Below are 16,308 nucleotides of genomic sequence, written 5' to 3' on the forward strand. Positions count from 1 at the left end.
GAGGGTTGAAAACAGGTTTTCTAGCGCATCTTGCCCAAACTGACTTAGCAAAACGCAAACATAAACCTTTCTTATTAAGATAATAATCCTGGAGCTCAAGGGCAAACTGTAGTTACTAAAATAACGCCAGTTTGGATGGGCTTCCAGAACTGTTTTCCGACACCTATCTTAATTTTTGAGAACAAGCTCATGACATCCTTCATGAAAGAAATCGTCTCAACATACTTTGCATCATCAAATTTGCTGATAGCCAGCTTGGTTGTTCTTGATGTCATTATCTTAAACCATTTAAAAACGGTTTCGAAAAACCAAGCTGTAGTCAAGGCATCTTCTGACAGGGCCTCTTTTTGAACTAGAAGGCGTAATGCAGCTGCTGTGTCATGATTAAACAGCGAGAATGCCAGTCCAACTCATTTTTTCATAATGACCGGGGTCAAGGCAAGAAGGTTTAAGGTGAGGCGCAATGTTGAGCTCAAGTTTAGAGTCGAGTTCGAGAAGCTTTTCACATGGACAAGGCTTACTTCATTAGATGATAAGCCAAGTTTCCCGACTAGATCTTCAGGCAAAAATATTGACTGTCCTCGGGTAAGGTGATTACGAAGATTCTTGAGCAAATGGGCCACGTCTGCCATAAAGTAAAGCTGCCGACTGTTATCGCATGGATGGCAACAAGACACTTTGTTGTGGCAGTATCTTCCAACAACAATCCCAAATTCTTTCCAAAGTGCTTGATTGCCACCACCCATGTCGCAGACTACTGCATCTATTTTTATTCCAATGTCCTCATTTTTTTATAATGTCAATAACTACAGCTTTCACGGTAGCACTGCAAAAGGAATTTGATGTAAAATGGTATGCCACCGTTTGTTTCCAGCGGGTGGTCACTCCAGCGAGCATAAAAACCAGACCTTGCGTAGCCATTGAATCCTCTGGGCGGGTCCCATCTGATAAGGGAATGGTTGGTTTCCCAATCACTCCTCCAGTTCCTTGGTCATAGGCGAGCCCCGATGCAAGTTGCACTTCATCCAATAACAGGACGGCGTGCCGCTCGTAGTCCTCCATGAGGTTCACCTGATAAATAGAAGATAGCATGTAAACTTGGTATGTCACATGATAATGAATGCTATACCAGCATTAAAAAAATAAACGTAAAAAAAACTCAGTAACTGAACGCAGTAGCCAGAGGAAACAGCAGCCACTGAATGTATTCCCTGTTTCCCCGAAAGACTTAACAGTGCTTGTAGTTAGTTTTCATACCACCTCAGAGCCTTATTGCTGAAGTAGGTAAGGTCAGCAAGGGAAAAAAAAACACCTGCTATGCTAAGCATACTCACTTTGATGGAAAGAGACGGTAGGATTTCATAAAGTATGCCAGGTGAAAACTTGAAGTTTTCTAGGTGCCTCTGAAGCGTTCGTTCCGATGGCAGTGGCGTCCCAATCTCTTGAACGATGTTGTAACCCCTACGTCCGCATGTGAGCCTGATCTTCAGCCCCTTCTCTATAGTAGGCGTTGACCATGGCCTGCCACGCATCGTAGGCCTCTCCATGCATTGCAGCTGGTCAGTTCCTAAAACTGATCAACCCGTCTCTTGAGGAGGTTCTTCTCTTGTACTGCAGCATTTTTCTGCCGCTGACAAACAGACAGTCTTCGTTTGTGGCTTTGCAGCTTATCCTCCAGTTCTGCAATTCTCTTGTGCAGAGCAGCCACGTTTGTTGTCGAAAGGACCTCGGCTGATGAGCTCCCTAGTTGAAACAAAGTCAAAAATTGAATCATAAGGCAAGAGCAGTCACATCATGTCTTATTTGTTAAGCAATAGAAAGTGTTCATATTCAACTTTGAAAATCTGCTTTGAATTCAAAAGAAAACCTCACCATCAACTTGGACTACAGATCCAGGCAGAAGCTTGTGGCTAGCAGATATAGGAGGGGTTTGGAGGCCTGGACATATTGCACATGTGTGGCTGGGTAATGAGGCAGCTGAGTATTCTGAGTGAGAAACACACCAAGAAAATAAAGTATAGGCGGCTGTGCGAGAATAAACAAGTGTAATAAACATCTGCAGTTGCCAGAAGAAATGTATTCTCCGCTGACCTTTTCCATTATAAGGACCTCAATCGTTGAGACCAACTGAAAGTTGCTCTGCAGTTAACTTTGAGGCTTTATTAGCTGTACTTGTGCACATATGACATTGGCTGATACTCAGCTGCTGACTCAAACCTAGGTCAGCCTAAGGCAACCAGTGTGTGTAATGCTCCTCTGACCCAACCCCTTACGCAGGCACATAGGCAGGGGAGGGCTCAGCCCGCCCCCCTCCACCCCCGAAATTCGTCCAGTCGGCCATTAACGCAAGAGATAGAGGCCCAAGTACAAGTAGCGGCGTGTGGATTTAAACAATAAAAAACAAACCATAGTCAAGGAACTCGCCAAGAACAGCTACCCCAAGAACCTTTATTCGGAAAGCACTTTAATTCCAAAAGCACAGCACAACGAATGTTTGCGTTCTGCATCTTTTGTGTCATGAAAGCATATGCGTGTTTTGGTTCTTTGTTGTCCCAAATGTGTTTTTGGTTAAGAATTGCTGTCATAAAATGGCTCACGTTTTTCTCGCAGGCCTGTTGTTGAGACAGAGAGTGAGAACTTGGGTAGAGAAAGCGTCCGACAAATTTTTTTTAGTTGCCGCACATCTAAGTGGGCGCCTGGATTCCTTTGCATTCTTTTTTTTGTCACTACTCTTTTCGTTATTGACTCTGTATGGCACTTCTAGGTGGAGATTATTTGGTTGGAAAGTATTATTCCTGGTGCACACGCACTAGCTTTATTCCAGTGTCAAAAACTTGCTTTCCATCTCGGATTAACTCGCTTCTTGTGCTGCATTCCACTTTGTTCGCGTTCTTTTCTAATAATTAAGCACCTTCTATATTTCCGCGTAACTTTTTTTCCTTTTTTTGCCGCAGAAAGAGTTTCTTTCGATCAATTAGGCATCCCCCCCCCCGAAAAAAAATCCTGGCTACGTGCCTGCCCTGACACATTGACAGGCGAGGATTGTGAAGAGCGAAAGCCATTTACGTAAGCAGGCATATCATGTGAGAAATGACTGATTTAGCTTGTGCTAGCTACAAGCCAGTTGTAAGCTATAATACCCGAAATTTACTATTGACAATACCTCTTGCATTAGAGGCACAAGTAAAATTTGCTGTGCAGACTGAATTAAATAACATGAAAATGCATGCCATATGCAAGTGTAATGAGAATTAACCGCAAGAAATCCTCACCGTCAAATTGGGATGCAAATCCAGGAAACAGCTTGGGACTAGCAGATGTATGCGGAAGTTGTAAGGCTGGGCATACTGTAGATGTATGGCTGGGCAAGGAGGCTGCTGAGCATTCCGAGTGAAAAATGCAGCAAGAAAACACGCTGTAGAAGGTGGCATGACAGATGACCTGTGCAATAACCATTTTCAGTTGCATGAAGTATACTATCCCCCCACTGACCTTTTGCTTTATGGACTCGCAAATCTTTGACACAAACTGAAAGCTTCTTCGCAGTTAACCTTGAGGCTTAATTCAAAATTACATTCTGGGGTTTTTACGTGCAAAACCACAACTTGATTACGAGGCACATCGTAGTGAGGGACTCCGGATTAATTTTCACCACCTGCGGTTCTTTAATGTGCACCCAATGCATGGTAGCCCATGTGTTTTTGCAGTTGACCCCCTCAAAATGCGGCTGCTGCGGCCAGAATTCGATCCCACGTTCTTTGGCTTAGTAGCACAATGCCACAGTCACCACAACGGCTTTAACAGCTGCACTTGTGCATATATGAAATTGGCTCGTACTCAGCTGCTGTTTCAAACGCGAGTCAGCCTAAGGTGAACAATGTAACGCACTACCGACACAACCGTTGAGCCTTGACACGTGTGGATTTAATGAGAGTGAAAGCGACTTACGCAGGCAGGTACATCAAGTGAAATCTGACTGATGTGGCTTGTGCTAGCTAAAAGCTACTTGTACATCATAATAGCAGAGATTTACTATTCCCAATACCTCTTACATTAGAGGCGCAAGATAAGTTTGCAGTGCAGTTTGATGGCGTAATTGAATAACATGCAAATGCATGCCATAGGCAAGTGTAATGAGAATTAACAGAAAGAAATCCTCACCGTCAACTTGAGCTGTAGATTCAGGAAGGAGCTCGTGGGTAGCAGATGTAAAAGAGGTGGTATATCTGGGCATAATGTAAATGTTGATAATGAGAAGAGGCAGAGGAAATACCAGAACTATAAACCCCCCGAAGAAAGCATTTTGTAGCACAAAGTCCTTACCCTGCTGTGATCTCTGCAGCATAGGGCTAGTAGAGTCTACATCCGAGGAGCCTACAGACAAAAAACACACCATACCATAGAATTGCTGTGTACTGTAGCAATGCGACGCATAAATGAATGGCACCCGGCAAACACTCACAAGTAACATTATGTGTGTCCTCCTGGAATGGAGACTTTGTTGCGCAAGAGGGCACAGTGCCTGCATCATGACAGAGAAAGAGTCATGCGAGGAAATAAAAATGTAAGTCACCAGGGAGAACACAAAACATAATGAACAAGGGTTGATGGATAGCCTCAGTTTACTAGCCAAGGTTTCGACAACGGGTCGTGTTTTTTTTTAAATTCAGCGCTACTTTTTATGACGAGGACACATTATATCTTCGCCATAAAAAATAGTGCTGAATAACCGTATTAAGAAAGAATAATGCATCACCAACTGTTTTGTTAAGCAGACTTTGTATTTCTCTGGGCCGGACGAAGACAAGTATTCTTGTCGAAATGAAATGAGGCCCCGATCGATTGTTATTCATTTTCTTTCGTGTTGTCAAGAATCTCATATTCCTGCCTTCTCTCTTCTGAAGTTACCAGAGATCCTCACCATCAATGCAGTCCACAGCTGCGAGCAGGAGCTCAAGGCCACTCGGTGCCAAAGATGCCTCTGTGCCTGCGCATAACATTACCGTTAGACACGAAAGCGCGAGAAGAAAAAAAAAGGCAAGGACGAAAAGCCCCTATGTGTTTGCTTTATGGATGAAAATCACCTCGCTCTGAGCGCGGTGGCAAGCTGTCAGCAGAGCCAGCTTCCAAAGAGTTCATGAAAAAAAGAACATTGACCATCAATGGGCTTTGCATCGTACCAAGTGCAACATGGTGATTGGCATCACACAGTAATTACTGACTCACCAACAACACCATTTCTCTCTTGTGATGGTGAAAAATGTGTGCTGCAAGATGTCACACCAGAACCTGCATGATGGGGGAGATTAAATCTATACATGGGTTGCACGTGACGTCAGTTCCGGCTTACAGAGCGAGCGAGCGCCATATTTAAGAACACGACGTCGGGCTACAGTCGGGCTGCCGCGTGCTGCGCGTGCTGCTTACTGCCGCGCGGGAGCTTCTTGTCGACATGGCGAAAGAAAACGTGCACGCGCTTTGCCCTTCGTACTTTGAAGAGCTCGTGGGACCGACCCGGGTGCGTTACCGAGCGAAAATTGAAATGTGTGATGGCATCGACTCCTACGAACTGCGCATCGGCGAGGACGCTGCACCAAACATCGATCTGCTGCCTGCCGTGACACACGGCGACATCGTAAATTATTTGGTGCTGTCAACAAGCCACGTCACTCTGCAGCAGATGAAGGCCTACAAATCACTGGACGGCCACAACTACTTCACCAGCGGATGGGTAAAGAGCGTAGCAGCAAAACAGCTTGCCATAGCGTGTCATTGTTCTAAGCGAGGTTAGTTGACCCTTTTTCATGTTACGGCCGAAGTAAATGTGCATTTTTCCAACGTCGGGCTGCAGTTGTGCTCGTTTGTTTTCCTTTTGTGCACTACGGTTTTGTTGCTTACGATGGCCGCACGCGGCAACGATAGAAATGATCCAGTGGTCAGAAAAAAAAGCATAAATTGTGAGGATATGACCAGCGAAATATCGGCAACCTTAATTTAAGCTCAGAAGTAGCCTCCAGAAATGAGCTGAACGCTCATTTCTGGAGGCTACTTCTGAGCTTGCCTGAAACTAGTAATGCACCAGTCAAATCAAAATCATCTAGCTCCTGTAACATTGTAAGTTAAGTGTGTTGATAAGGCAGCATGAAACCACACAGCCAGCTCTGTTGTTGTATTCAGCAAATCTAAGCTGTCATTTGCAAAACAGTACTTACTGAGATTTCAATCAACCTTTCAGGTCAACCACTCCCAGCGCCTACGAGAGTCACCGCTGAAAGTGTGGATTTTGGCCAGAACAGATGGCACTGTTGCTACAGCTCATTGCACTTGCATGGCAGGTGTGGGTGAAGCGTGTTCGCACGTTGCCGCGACACTTTTCGCCATTGAAACTGCTGTGAGGCTGAGGGACTCTGTGACTTGCACAGAAAAGAAAAATCAATGGCTACCACCCCATATCCGAAATGCCGAATTCAAGAGGCTAAGGGAGATTGACTTCTCATCAGCAAAAATGAAGAAGAAGAAAATGGACAGCAATACAAACAGCAGTTATGCTGAAGAAGCCCCATCTCCACAACCAATCCCAGCTCCAACGAAGGCAGAGATTGAGCAGTGTTTTGCAGCGATAGCAAAAGCAGGAACCATGCCAGCGTTGTTCATGCTACATGAAGAATATAGCGCACTTTATGAGCCACCACAAGAGAAAGAACCCGTGATCCTCCGTAACCTTACGTGTGAAGAGGCCACCTCCGAGGATTTGTCTGCCCTGGTGCGCCGGGCTGAAGTGTTTTTAAAAGAAATGGTGATAACAGAAGAGATGGTGCAGCATGTGGAAGCCACAACAAGAGAGCAGTCGAAATGTGCCAAGTGGTTTGCATATAGAGCAGGCCGGGTAACTGCTTCTGTTATGAAGTGTGTGTGCAGCACAAGTCTGAGCCAGCCGGCAATCAGTTTATTGAAAAGAATATGTTACCCAGAGAACAACAAGTTTTCTTCTGCAGCGACAGAATGGGGACGTAAGCATGAAGGCACTGCCATCTCCGCCTACCAGAAACAAGCAGTGCAACACCACACCAATATGACACTGAGAAGAGTTGGTGTTTGTTTAAGTACAAAGTATCCCCACCTTGCTGCATCCCCAGATGCTTTTGTCAGCTGTTTGTGCTGTGGTGAAGGCATTGTTGAGGTCAAATGCCCCTACTCTGTGGCAGAGTCTGGGATAGAAGCTGCGTTAGGAAGCAAAGGTTTCTGCCTGGAGACGAGTACAGAGGGACTTCGCCTGAAGAGAACTCATGGCTACTTTTATCAGGTGCAGACACAACTGGCAATGTGTAGTGCAAAGTATTGTGACTTTGTTGTTTGGACACCTCTTTCAATGCATATTGAAAGGATAATGGAAGACAATGCATTCTTTCATGGAATTGTGGGATCTGCAACGCAGTATTTCACACATGTTGTCCTACCGGAGATGTTTGCAGGGTATTTCACCCGAAAAGATGCACCGGAGGCTGGCACTAGCTCCCAAAAATCTGTCTACTGTTACTGTCAAGGCCCAGAGACAGGGAGAATGGTGGCATGTGATGGAGAACTCTGCCGATACAAATGGTTCCACTACACCTGCATTGGACTAAAGCGAGCGCCGAAGCAGAAACTCTGGTTTTGTGCAGATTGCGAGCCACTAAGGAAAGCATAGGAGAATCGCAAAGGCAGGCGTTCAGGTTTTCAGTGGACAGAAACAATTATGAGCACTATCCATTGATTGGTCTCTCCACATGAATGTTCACCATCTTGCCTAAATTTATATGTTGCATTGTACACATCCGCACTGGGCTCAAGTGAGAAAGTGCTGCATATTACTTTGTGTATCACACAAGCTTGTAGCATGTGTAAAGTATGAGAGATTAGAGAAAAATGATCTCTGGTATGACAGAAAAAATGATGATGAAAGCAAAATAACAAGGCATACAAAAAGCAAGAAAACGTTTAATGCACAATGAAAGCATCAAATATACAGGATAAAACTCTGTGTCACACAAAAAAAATGCGTGCCGCGCGTCACGCAAGCCAGCAAAAGAACACGCCAGCTCCACGGCAACTTCAACAGAGGGGGAGAGTGCATAATTGGACTGCTAGTTCATTTGTCAGACAACTGCAAAAAATATCGGCTTTTAATGCGCACTTCGTTTAATTTATACATGAAGTATGTACTGCCAGCGAAATGCAATTGAAGTGTTTGAAGAAAGAATAAAAACATCACACTAGTCTCTGAACTGTCATTATTAGGTTGTGGCTTCAACTACATTTGTTTTTATCACTCACGTCATGTGACGCACATCAAAGGATTCGAAAGTGATGTCATTTGGAATTCTAATTTCTTCTGCACATTTTTATGTAATTAAACAGTGTGCAAGTAAAGATGAAGAAATATTTTCTGCGTGCAGTCAAAACGGCCAGAATTACGGACACACTTCAATGAATGCATGCAAATACTGCCATCTGCAAACTAACACGTATGTGTTGCAAACTTAGCCACATGATTTTGGATTAGGAGGAACGACAGACTGGCAGAAATTAGTCAGTGCACAGCACACAACAGCAATCTTGTCGAGTGGAGTGAACTGGTGTCCCGCTTTGCGAGTCGCATACTCTAGTGGCAGGACTGACTTCATTATAACATACTTGTTCCTAACCAGGCCGATTACCCTTTCAATATGTATTCTAACATTGGCAAGTTTCCTTGTTGTCTCTACATCTACTGCCGAGAGTTGCCTTTTGCCCTTTGTGAATGCAGGAATGTGCAGCCTTGCACAGTACAGACCTACAGTGTCCGCAATGTTAAAGCCTCGATCAGCCAACACCACGTCCCCTTGTGACAAATGGTCAAGAATACCACTGAATTCGGTAATGTGCTTGTCAGGGGTCCTTCCTCCCCAGCCCTCAGAAATAAAAGTGATCACCCCCTGGGGGCATATTCCTATTAGGTACTTGGCTGTGTTACTGCACTTGTACTGAGACCAAGTCTCACTCCTTGGCTTTAGAGATGACGGCCGCTCAAGTTTGATCTCGAAGCAATCGAGTACTACAGCTACCTTTTCTCCGAAAGAATCGAAAAAGGCCTGTGGCATTGTCCTCTTTATAGCATGCCTTGAGGGCCATGCTATTAGGGGCTGAAGTCTAGCAAATGCAACATGCAGCCATTTGTCGAATATTCGACTTGCAGTTGATTCAGACACACTGAAACGGTAAGCAAGGTCTTGGAATGGCAGATTCAACCTCAGCTTCATCAGGAACACCAAAAATTCCTCGAACTTTCCCAGTGAGTTCTGCGGTGTGTGCTTCACAAACACCTGCACAAGGTTGAACACTGACAGAAGGACCGCAAGATTCGGAAGTCCTGTGTAAAAGGCCACCTTCTCGGGCTGTTCACGAAGGGATACCTCTGACATTACTGCAGACTGTTTCTGGCTTTTCAAAGTGGCCAACTCGCTGGTTACTTTCTGGTAGTCCTCTTGGAGCGCCTGAAGATCTTGGCACGTGAGGTCGGTTTGCACTTCAACTTCTGCAAAAGGTAATGGAAATGAGTCAGAAGTGCCCATCAGCGTGAAGCCCAGGCATAGACATAGGACAGCCTTAAACAGCACGAAGCACAAGTACGGTAATTGTGATTTGTGGTGGATTTGGATTTGTAATAATTGTGAATTATTACATTGTGATTTGTGGTAAGGAAGAGATGCTATTTTATGCAGCCCTTGTAAAGAGCACTACTCAGCTTCTTTGGGTGAAGGTGAAAGGTAATTAAAGAGTGGAAAGAATAAGAATTTCGTAGTGAAGGGCTCAGGAAACATTTGACCACCTGGGTATCTTTAATGTTCACCCAATCTAAGTACACGGGCCTTTAGCATTTCGCCTCCCTCGAAATGCGGCCGGGATTCCATCCCGCGACCGTCGGATCCGCAGTCAACTGCCGTAACCACTTACCCGATTTGGACTCCAGAATGGGGCCTACTGGAGAGGGCTCATCGCGCTCTGGTTCTGTGTCCATGGCAGGCAGCACGAGCGATGTTGCAGACTCCGTGGGCGGTCTGCTCGCTGCGACAGCATCCAGCTTGCTTTTCCGTCGCTGTTCACGGCGGTGAAAACGCACGGTTGCTGCGGCAGTAGTCCGGTCATAACGGCCGTGGCCCAGTCGTAGACTCGGTGCCCAGTCGGGGTTTGTGTCATCCATTAAATTTGCAGGTTTGCCTTTTGAAAGATGACACATACACGTATGTTGCACAGTTAAGCCACAGTTAACAATTTGAGGCACGTTTTTTCAAGGGGAAAAGCTAGTATGGGAGAAGCGACGCAAGTGCGTCAGTAAACTTGTTAAACCTGGGCATAACTCGAAAATACCCTTACCTGTGATGAAGTGAAGACTGCAGACACGGACGTATTTCTCGTTTTTCAAGTCTTCTCTGTGAATGCGCGCGAGCCAAGCGTTCCGGCGCTTTTCGGACAACAGCCGTGTTCGTGCGCACTGATTTGTGATAATTGCTGGCAAACTAAACATTCTAAGGCTTGGCTGTGCCTTGTCTTTAGCAGAACAAGCTCCACTTCTTGTTCTGCAGCCGAAAATAGCGCAAATCGTCATGTTGAAGTCAGAAACGCGTCCGCAGAACAGATCTCGCCGATGCGAGCTTCCCCACTACGACTGTTCTCAAACATGGCGGTTTCCGGTCCTCTCGTTCCCGGACGTGACGTCCGTGCAACCCATGTATATTTAATTTGATACACCCACAGCTTCATATATACCCAACTCACACATTGTACATATTTTATGCTGGAAATTAAAATCCATAAAACTGGTGAGAGGATGTACTGTTGTTTATTCGAAATTACCATAATCCGCCCCAAAGAATGCTACAACCTCAAACCTCTTCGTTTTTGAGGATGTCGGCATTCCGACACGGTAATGTCTTTGAAGTGCACGGTGTATTCTTACGTTTGGCAGGCGGCTTCCTCTGCTTCAGCTGCTTCCGATGAACGAAGAGCGATGGAATGGCTTGACGCTTCAATTTTTTTTGTGCCACAGCTCTGCAGAATCACCAGCTCAAATTGATCATCCGTGAAGTGATCCTGCGCAAACGTGAAATCAGAAAACAAGGTCACCGTAAAACCTCGCTCCTTCAAGTATAAGGCGTAACACAACATTCCCGGCAAAAGTTATTATCGCCGGGAAGTCTTGTATACGGTGTTCCTTTTTTAGCTCGCCGCCAGCACAGGTACTTATCTCTTGTTCTGCTACATATCGCCGGGAAGTCTTGTATACCGTTTTCATTTTTCAGCTCGCCGCCAGCACAGGTCACTATCTCTTGTTCTGCTACGCGATACACGACTAGAATACTGAGCACACTTTTCACGCGCAGCACTTTCTACCATTTTCGAGATAGTTATCGGTCCTCGAGATCTAGGACGATAGCGACAAGTTTTAGCGACAAGAACATTGCTCTTCGCCGACCACCGAGTTTTTGCTAAAGGCGCAAAGTCGCCCTAGCTAAATAGCCCTAATGGTCTTTCCGCAGGTAAGCGCCCATTTTTCCATACGTACCGTCACCGCTTCGTAACATACTGCGATACACTCAAAACGTGCCGTTCGCATACATTCAGGCCACACAAACACAACGCCATGGATGGTATAACCGAGTCAACAAAAACCACGTGCGTTTGAGGACAAGATGAAATCCGGCCACGAAAGTTGCAAATGCAGCGCGAACATGCAGCGCGAACAGTGCGGCACTTAGGAGGGAGAAAAACTAACGAAGCCTCACAGCAAGTGGCAGCATGTGAGATTAGGGATCATTGAAGAATCGCTCGCTTACCTCACACAGCCGGGACCATTGTGTTGGGTTGAAATCAGCGCGGCTGATTCTTTGAAGCCAGACCTTCCTCTGCGCCGCGTCTCGCTTCGCTGATGGAATCCGGAAGAGTCGCTTGCCGTCTGTTTCGCGTGTTCTGCACCCGAATGCCGAGCAAGACGGCATCGCGAACACTACGCCTTAAAAGCGCAAAGGAGACGCGATGCGTGGTGCCTCCATACACGGCGCGCAATGGTCTGGCACCGCGATGGTGGCGGGAGCAAAAAACAAGCAAGAAAAAAAAAACGCGAGAGAGCACGTGACAGCATTCGGCCAATCGGAGGGCCGAGCGCCGAGAGAACGGGCAGGAGAGGAGGAAAGCGGCAATCTTCAACAGATGTTGCTACTTTTTTTTTTATTGAGGGGCTTTAATCGGCGCTCTCGCCAGGAACGGTCACGAGACCAGGTGCACGCGACGCAGAGGAGCAAAGAACCCAGGGTACCCCGACGACGTAGAGTGGAATGCACACCATAAAAACATTCGCGTGAGGAAAACGATAAAGCTGGGCCAACTGTGACCTCCCGGGTGTTCCGATTTATCACTATCCTTTCATCTTCCTCTTTCAAGTTCGTTAGTGTTGCGCTGCAAAATGGGCACTCCAAAAAAGTAATCGAAAAGAAGAAACTGCGTATAGCATACGCGGCCGTTGGCTCTCCTGCGCATCAGTAATAGAAAGTTTTAGAATAGGGGCCCCAAAAGTTTGGGGCCCCAAAGAGCTTTGCGGGTGTTAGCGTTGGGGCATGCAAGAGTGAAGAGTTTTAGAATAGGGCTTTGCGTTTGCGAATAGCGTCTTGCGCTTGCAGCGCCACTACGGTGTCAAAGAAAAACTATTTTAAATATTAAAATAAACTATACCATTTTATGATAGGAAGAGTAATTTTGAATTTCGTGGTTTTGCGTTTAATTACAATTGAGAGGTTATTCTATTAGCAGCAAGCGATTTGTTGCGCCTAATTTTGAGTAACCAACTTGACGTGCCTTCACCAGCCAAGCTAATCTACGTTAGGCCTATGAGCGATGAAGTCGACAATCGAATTCAGAATCAGCGGCGTCTAATGAATCAATCTTCATTACACACGTTAGTTGAGAGAAAACGATAACCGCAGTCACTTCTCCTAGCTTACGAACTTCACGCGTTACCAAGAATCAAGCCGAGTTTGGTACTCGGAGAGCCGTCGCTTCGATGGGAGCCGCCATGTTTGTTGACGCAAAGCTTTTGGGGCTGCTTTTGGGGCTCCCGCTAAATTGGTGAAATAACGTGCCCAACGCAAAACCCAAACGCAGTTAGCGTCTCGCGCATGCGCAGTGGTGTCGACGCTATTTCTTTGGGGCCCCAAAACGTTAGGGGCCCCTATTCTAAAACTCCCTAATTATGCGCAAATTGAGCGGCGGGTCGTGTCTGCGGTACCGATAATCTTCAATAGTTAAGGGTAAGAGAGAGATTACAGAGGTGTTTAACAAGAGGGCGGCGCCTTCATGCAGTGTTTGAATTTGTCGCATTCGCAATAAGCATCTGCCGGCGTTATCCATTAGTTTGTACAGGACACGTCGCTCGCAAGTTAACTCGTAAAACAAGGTGCGCCTCAATGCAATTTTGTTTTGTAAGGTTTGTTGGCGCATGCCATTACGTCCAGAAAAAAAAAGAAAAAACTTCTCTACCGGAACGAGTTAAGCAAACGAGAAGAAAATACAAGAATTAAACAGTGATTTAAGTTCTATATACATAGATGTAAAATTAAGCAAGTCTTCCTCCCCGTATTAGAGGCCTTTGGCTGACGTTCTCGAAAATGGTTGCTTTAGGAGCCATTGTAGTCTTCCATCGTTATGCCTCTCTTTACAAGCTTACTCGCAAGCTAAGAGTGGACAAAGGTGATGTCCGTCACACTGCAGCTCAAGACACAAAAAGAAATTAATACACAGACTCCGCGCACTGCTGATCTTGAGTCGCGTCTGCGACGCGGAATGTCAGCACTATAGGCCGGGTTCTTAGGCACCATCAATGCATGTTGTAGGCGCTTAAAATAGGCACCTGAAGCCTTATATTAGACGCGATCATAGGCATAGGCGGAAAGTTTTCATTTTTCCGGGGGGGGGGGGGGGGGGGCTGGGGCCTGACCAGCTTTCCGAACCCTACCCATGTATGCATATATATATATATATATATATATATTACCTTTAATTACACTGGAAACTTCGTGTGACCGCGAACCTATTGTTCACTGAAGTGACGAGCTTATATGAGTATTTGCAAGACCTGAAAGTAGAAGACAATTCTGTTGTACAGCCTGCGTCCTCTCTTACCACCAAGAGAGTGGAATCTCTCGGATGAGCCATGCGACAAGCGGATTCAGTTAAACACGTTGGGGAGATATATTTGTTTTGTGCGCATGACGTCGCACAAATACACATTAATGAAAAACAAAACCATGTAACGCCTTGTAAATGTTTTGATAAAAAAGATACAATCAAGAAATCTTTTCCTGACAAAAGGTCAGTTATTGAGAAGATAAAACATAACATATATAAAAATTTAACGATATATAACAATTTCTAAACACAACTTACGACGAATTATTAGCATAAGTACAATGCGAATTTATGACGCAATAGTTTCATTACTTGTCAAAGCGTGCCTTATGCCACTAGTTTCGTTTATTTTCTGGAGGCAGAATCAACCATTATAGAGTAAACATCCTCAGGTGCTCAAACAAATAAACATTATAAATGAGTAAATAAATAACGAAGACAGTAATATCGCAAAAGCGCGAGAGGACTCGTAGCAAATATATAAGACGAGCGTGGATTGTGTTATTGAGCGGCAAATGCAGCATATGACGAATAAAAATTAAAAGGAAAATGCACAGCATGGACTGCGGAGTTTTACAATTAGCGCAACTGCGCTTGTTTTCTTGCCTCAGTGGCCTCACTCTGCTTGCGCTGTTATGTACGCCATTTTCGTTCTTTTGTATAACTTTCTGCGTTGTTTTCTAAGCCAGGTGGTTGGCATTGACTTGTAAGTTGGTGCCTTTCTCTCTGCTATTAAAGACATCACTTTGTTGTCCGATGCGATGATTTCACCATCATTGAAAAAGTGTTCGTCCGGCCACTAGCCGCTGGCCAACGAGGGACTGGAGCTACTGAAACGCGGAGATGACGGCGCCAGGTCAACCAACGCCGAAGTCGCGCGTGGCATGGCTCAGTTAAAGCCCGACTTAGAGACTTTAGGCTCACTGTATCACCGCTAATATAGTACAGCCATCTAAGCGCAACGGCATTTATGCATCCTCTCGTTGTTTCGGCAGCCAGTCATAACATAACGCGAAAAATTCCGATCAAAATACGAGTTCAAGAGCGCGAGCGACACGTAGCCACAGCGCTTCACACGTAGGCACCGCGTAGGGGGAGCCACGGTCGACAGAATAGAGAGTGAACGCCGGCGCAGGAGGAGGAGAGAGGAGATGGCGCTACTTTTCTTCATTGAGGGGTTTTAGCGCCGATCTCCCTTGGGCGACACCTTTCGGACGCACACGCGGAGGACGCAATTTTAACGCAGCGTTAAGCGCCCCGTGTCGCAGATATTCCCGGCACCGACGCCAGCGTTGGCGTCCCGAGAGCTAAAATTGCTGTATATACTCTATACGGCACTAACGTTCTTCTATCAGTAAAGTTTCTCATACCTTGTCCTACATTTTTTACAAAGTTACTGCTCGGAATTTTGAGAATGACAGCCCACAAACAAATGTCAAGAAACAAAACAGCTTTTACGACAAAGCTGCATATGGCTAGGGTTACGTGGTGTAAGCGCGCACAAGCGAAAATGAATAGATCACACTCGATGACCGCACACAACCACTGTCAAAACGCTGGCAGCAAGCGCAGCCGAACGCAGCGAGCGAAGGTTCGTGTGGTCTATCGCTTCAACGGAAATTGAGCAGCGAATGCACGGCGCATACAAATGTCGCAGCCGTGTGGAGGTCGCTTGCAAGATACGGTACGCGCGACAACACCGGCAGCCCTTACCGGCGCAAAGTACAAGAGCGCATTTGTTCGCAGAGTAGAACCCCTCCGCCGCTGCCTTCCCGTTTTCCTCCTTTCGCGTGGGAGATTGCGTCGCCAGTTCCCCTTGCGCCCGGTTGCAAGATACGCATTTGATGCCGCAGCACAGCGTCGCCCCCCCCCCCCACTCCCTCGCTCTCGTACCCCCGCGGCCTTTCGCGCGACGGAAGTGGCGTTTGCTGTCCGTTCGCGCGCTGTCCGTTCGCGGACAGCGCGTTTTCACTCGCACATACGGCGCACGGCGACAATTTTATCGCCCTTGGACTTTATGCGGAACCTCATGGCGACGCCGACGGCAGAAATCCGCTTGAAGTGTCCATATAATTGCTATCGCAATATTAGTCGGTTAAAACTTAAGAAGAC

At 46.1% G+C, this 16,308-nt stretch overlaps 2 protein-coding genes and 1 long non-coding RNA gene across 3 annotated transcripts; all 3 read right to left on the minus strand.

Annotated features, from left to right (window-relative positions):
• Window positions 1–1,598: 1,598 nt before the first annotated feature.
• Window positions 1,599–3,395, minus strand: LOC119454307 (uncharacterized). The gene is made up of 3 exons (XR_005192560.2): window positions 3,273–3,395; window positions 1,873–1,986; window positions 1,599–1,743 (listed from the first exon to the last, which is right to left on the minus strand). It is a non-coding gene; the product is annotated as an uncharacterized LOC119454307 (long non-coding RNA).
• A 1,771-nt stretch (window positions 3,396–5,166) lies between these two features.
• Window positions 5,167–12,069, minus strand: LOC125942451 (THAP domain-containing protein 1-like). Its single transcript, XM_049660619.1, has 3 exons — window positions 11,853–12,069; window positions 10,976–11,109; window positions 5,167–5,289 (listed from the first exon to the last, which is right to left on the minus strand). Exons 1-3 carry the CDS (start codon window positions 12,012–12,014, stop codon window positions 5,223–5,225), a joined length of 363 nt encoding a protein of 120 aa, XP_049516576.1. The 5' UTR covers window positions 12,015–12,069; the 3' UTR covers window positions 5,167–5,222.
• On the minus strand, window positions 7,844–10,662 carry LOC119446001 (uncharacterized). The gene is made up of 3 exons (XM_037710309.2): window positions 10,393–10,662; window positions 9,973–10,236; window positions 7,844–9,553 (listed from the first exon to the last, which is right to left on the minus strand). The coding sequence occupies exons 1-3, from the start codon at window positions 10,622–10,624 to the stop codon at window positions 8,520–8,522; spliced, it is 1,530 nt and encodes a 509-aa protein (XP_037566237.2). The 5' UTR covers window positions 10,625–10,662; the 3' UTR covers window positions 7,844–8,519.
• Window positions 12,070–16,308: the final 4,239 nt, after the last annotated feature.

The sequence above is a fragment of the Dermacentor silvarum genome, chromosome 1 (genome assembly GCF_013339745.2).
Source record: "Dermacentor silvarum isolate Dsil-2018 chromosome 1, BIME_Dsil_1.4, whole genome shotgun sequence".
Taxonomy (NCBI): domain Eukaryota; kingdom Metazoa; phylum Arthropoda; class Arachnida; order Ixodida; family Ixodidae; genus Dermacentor; species Dermacentor silvarum.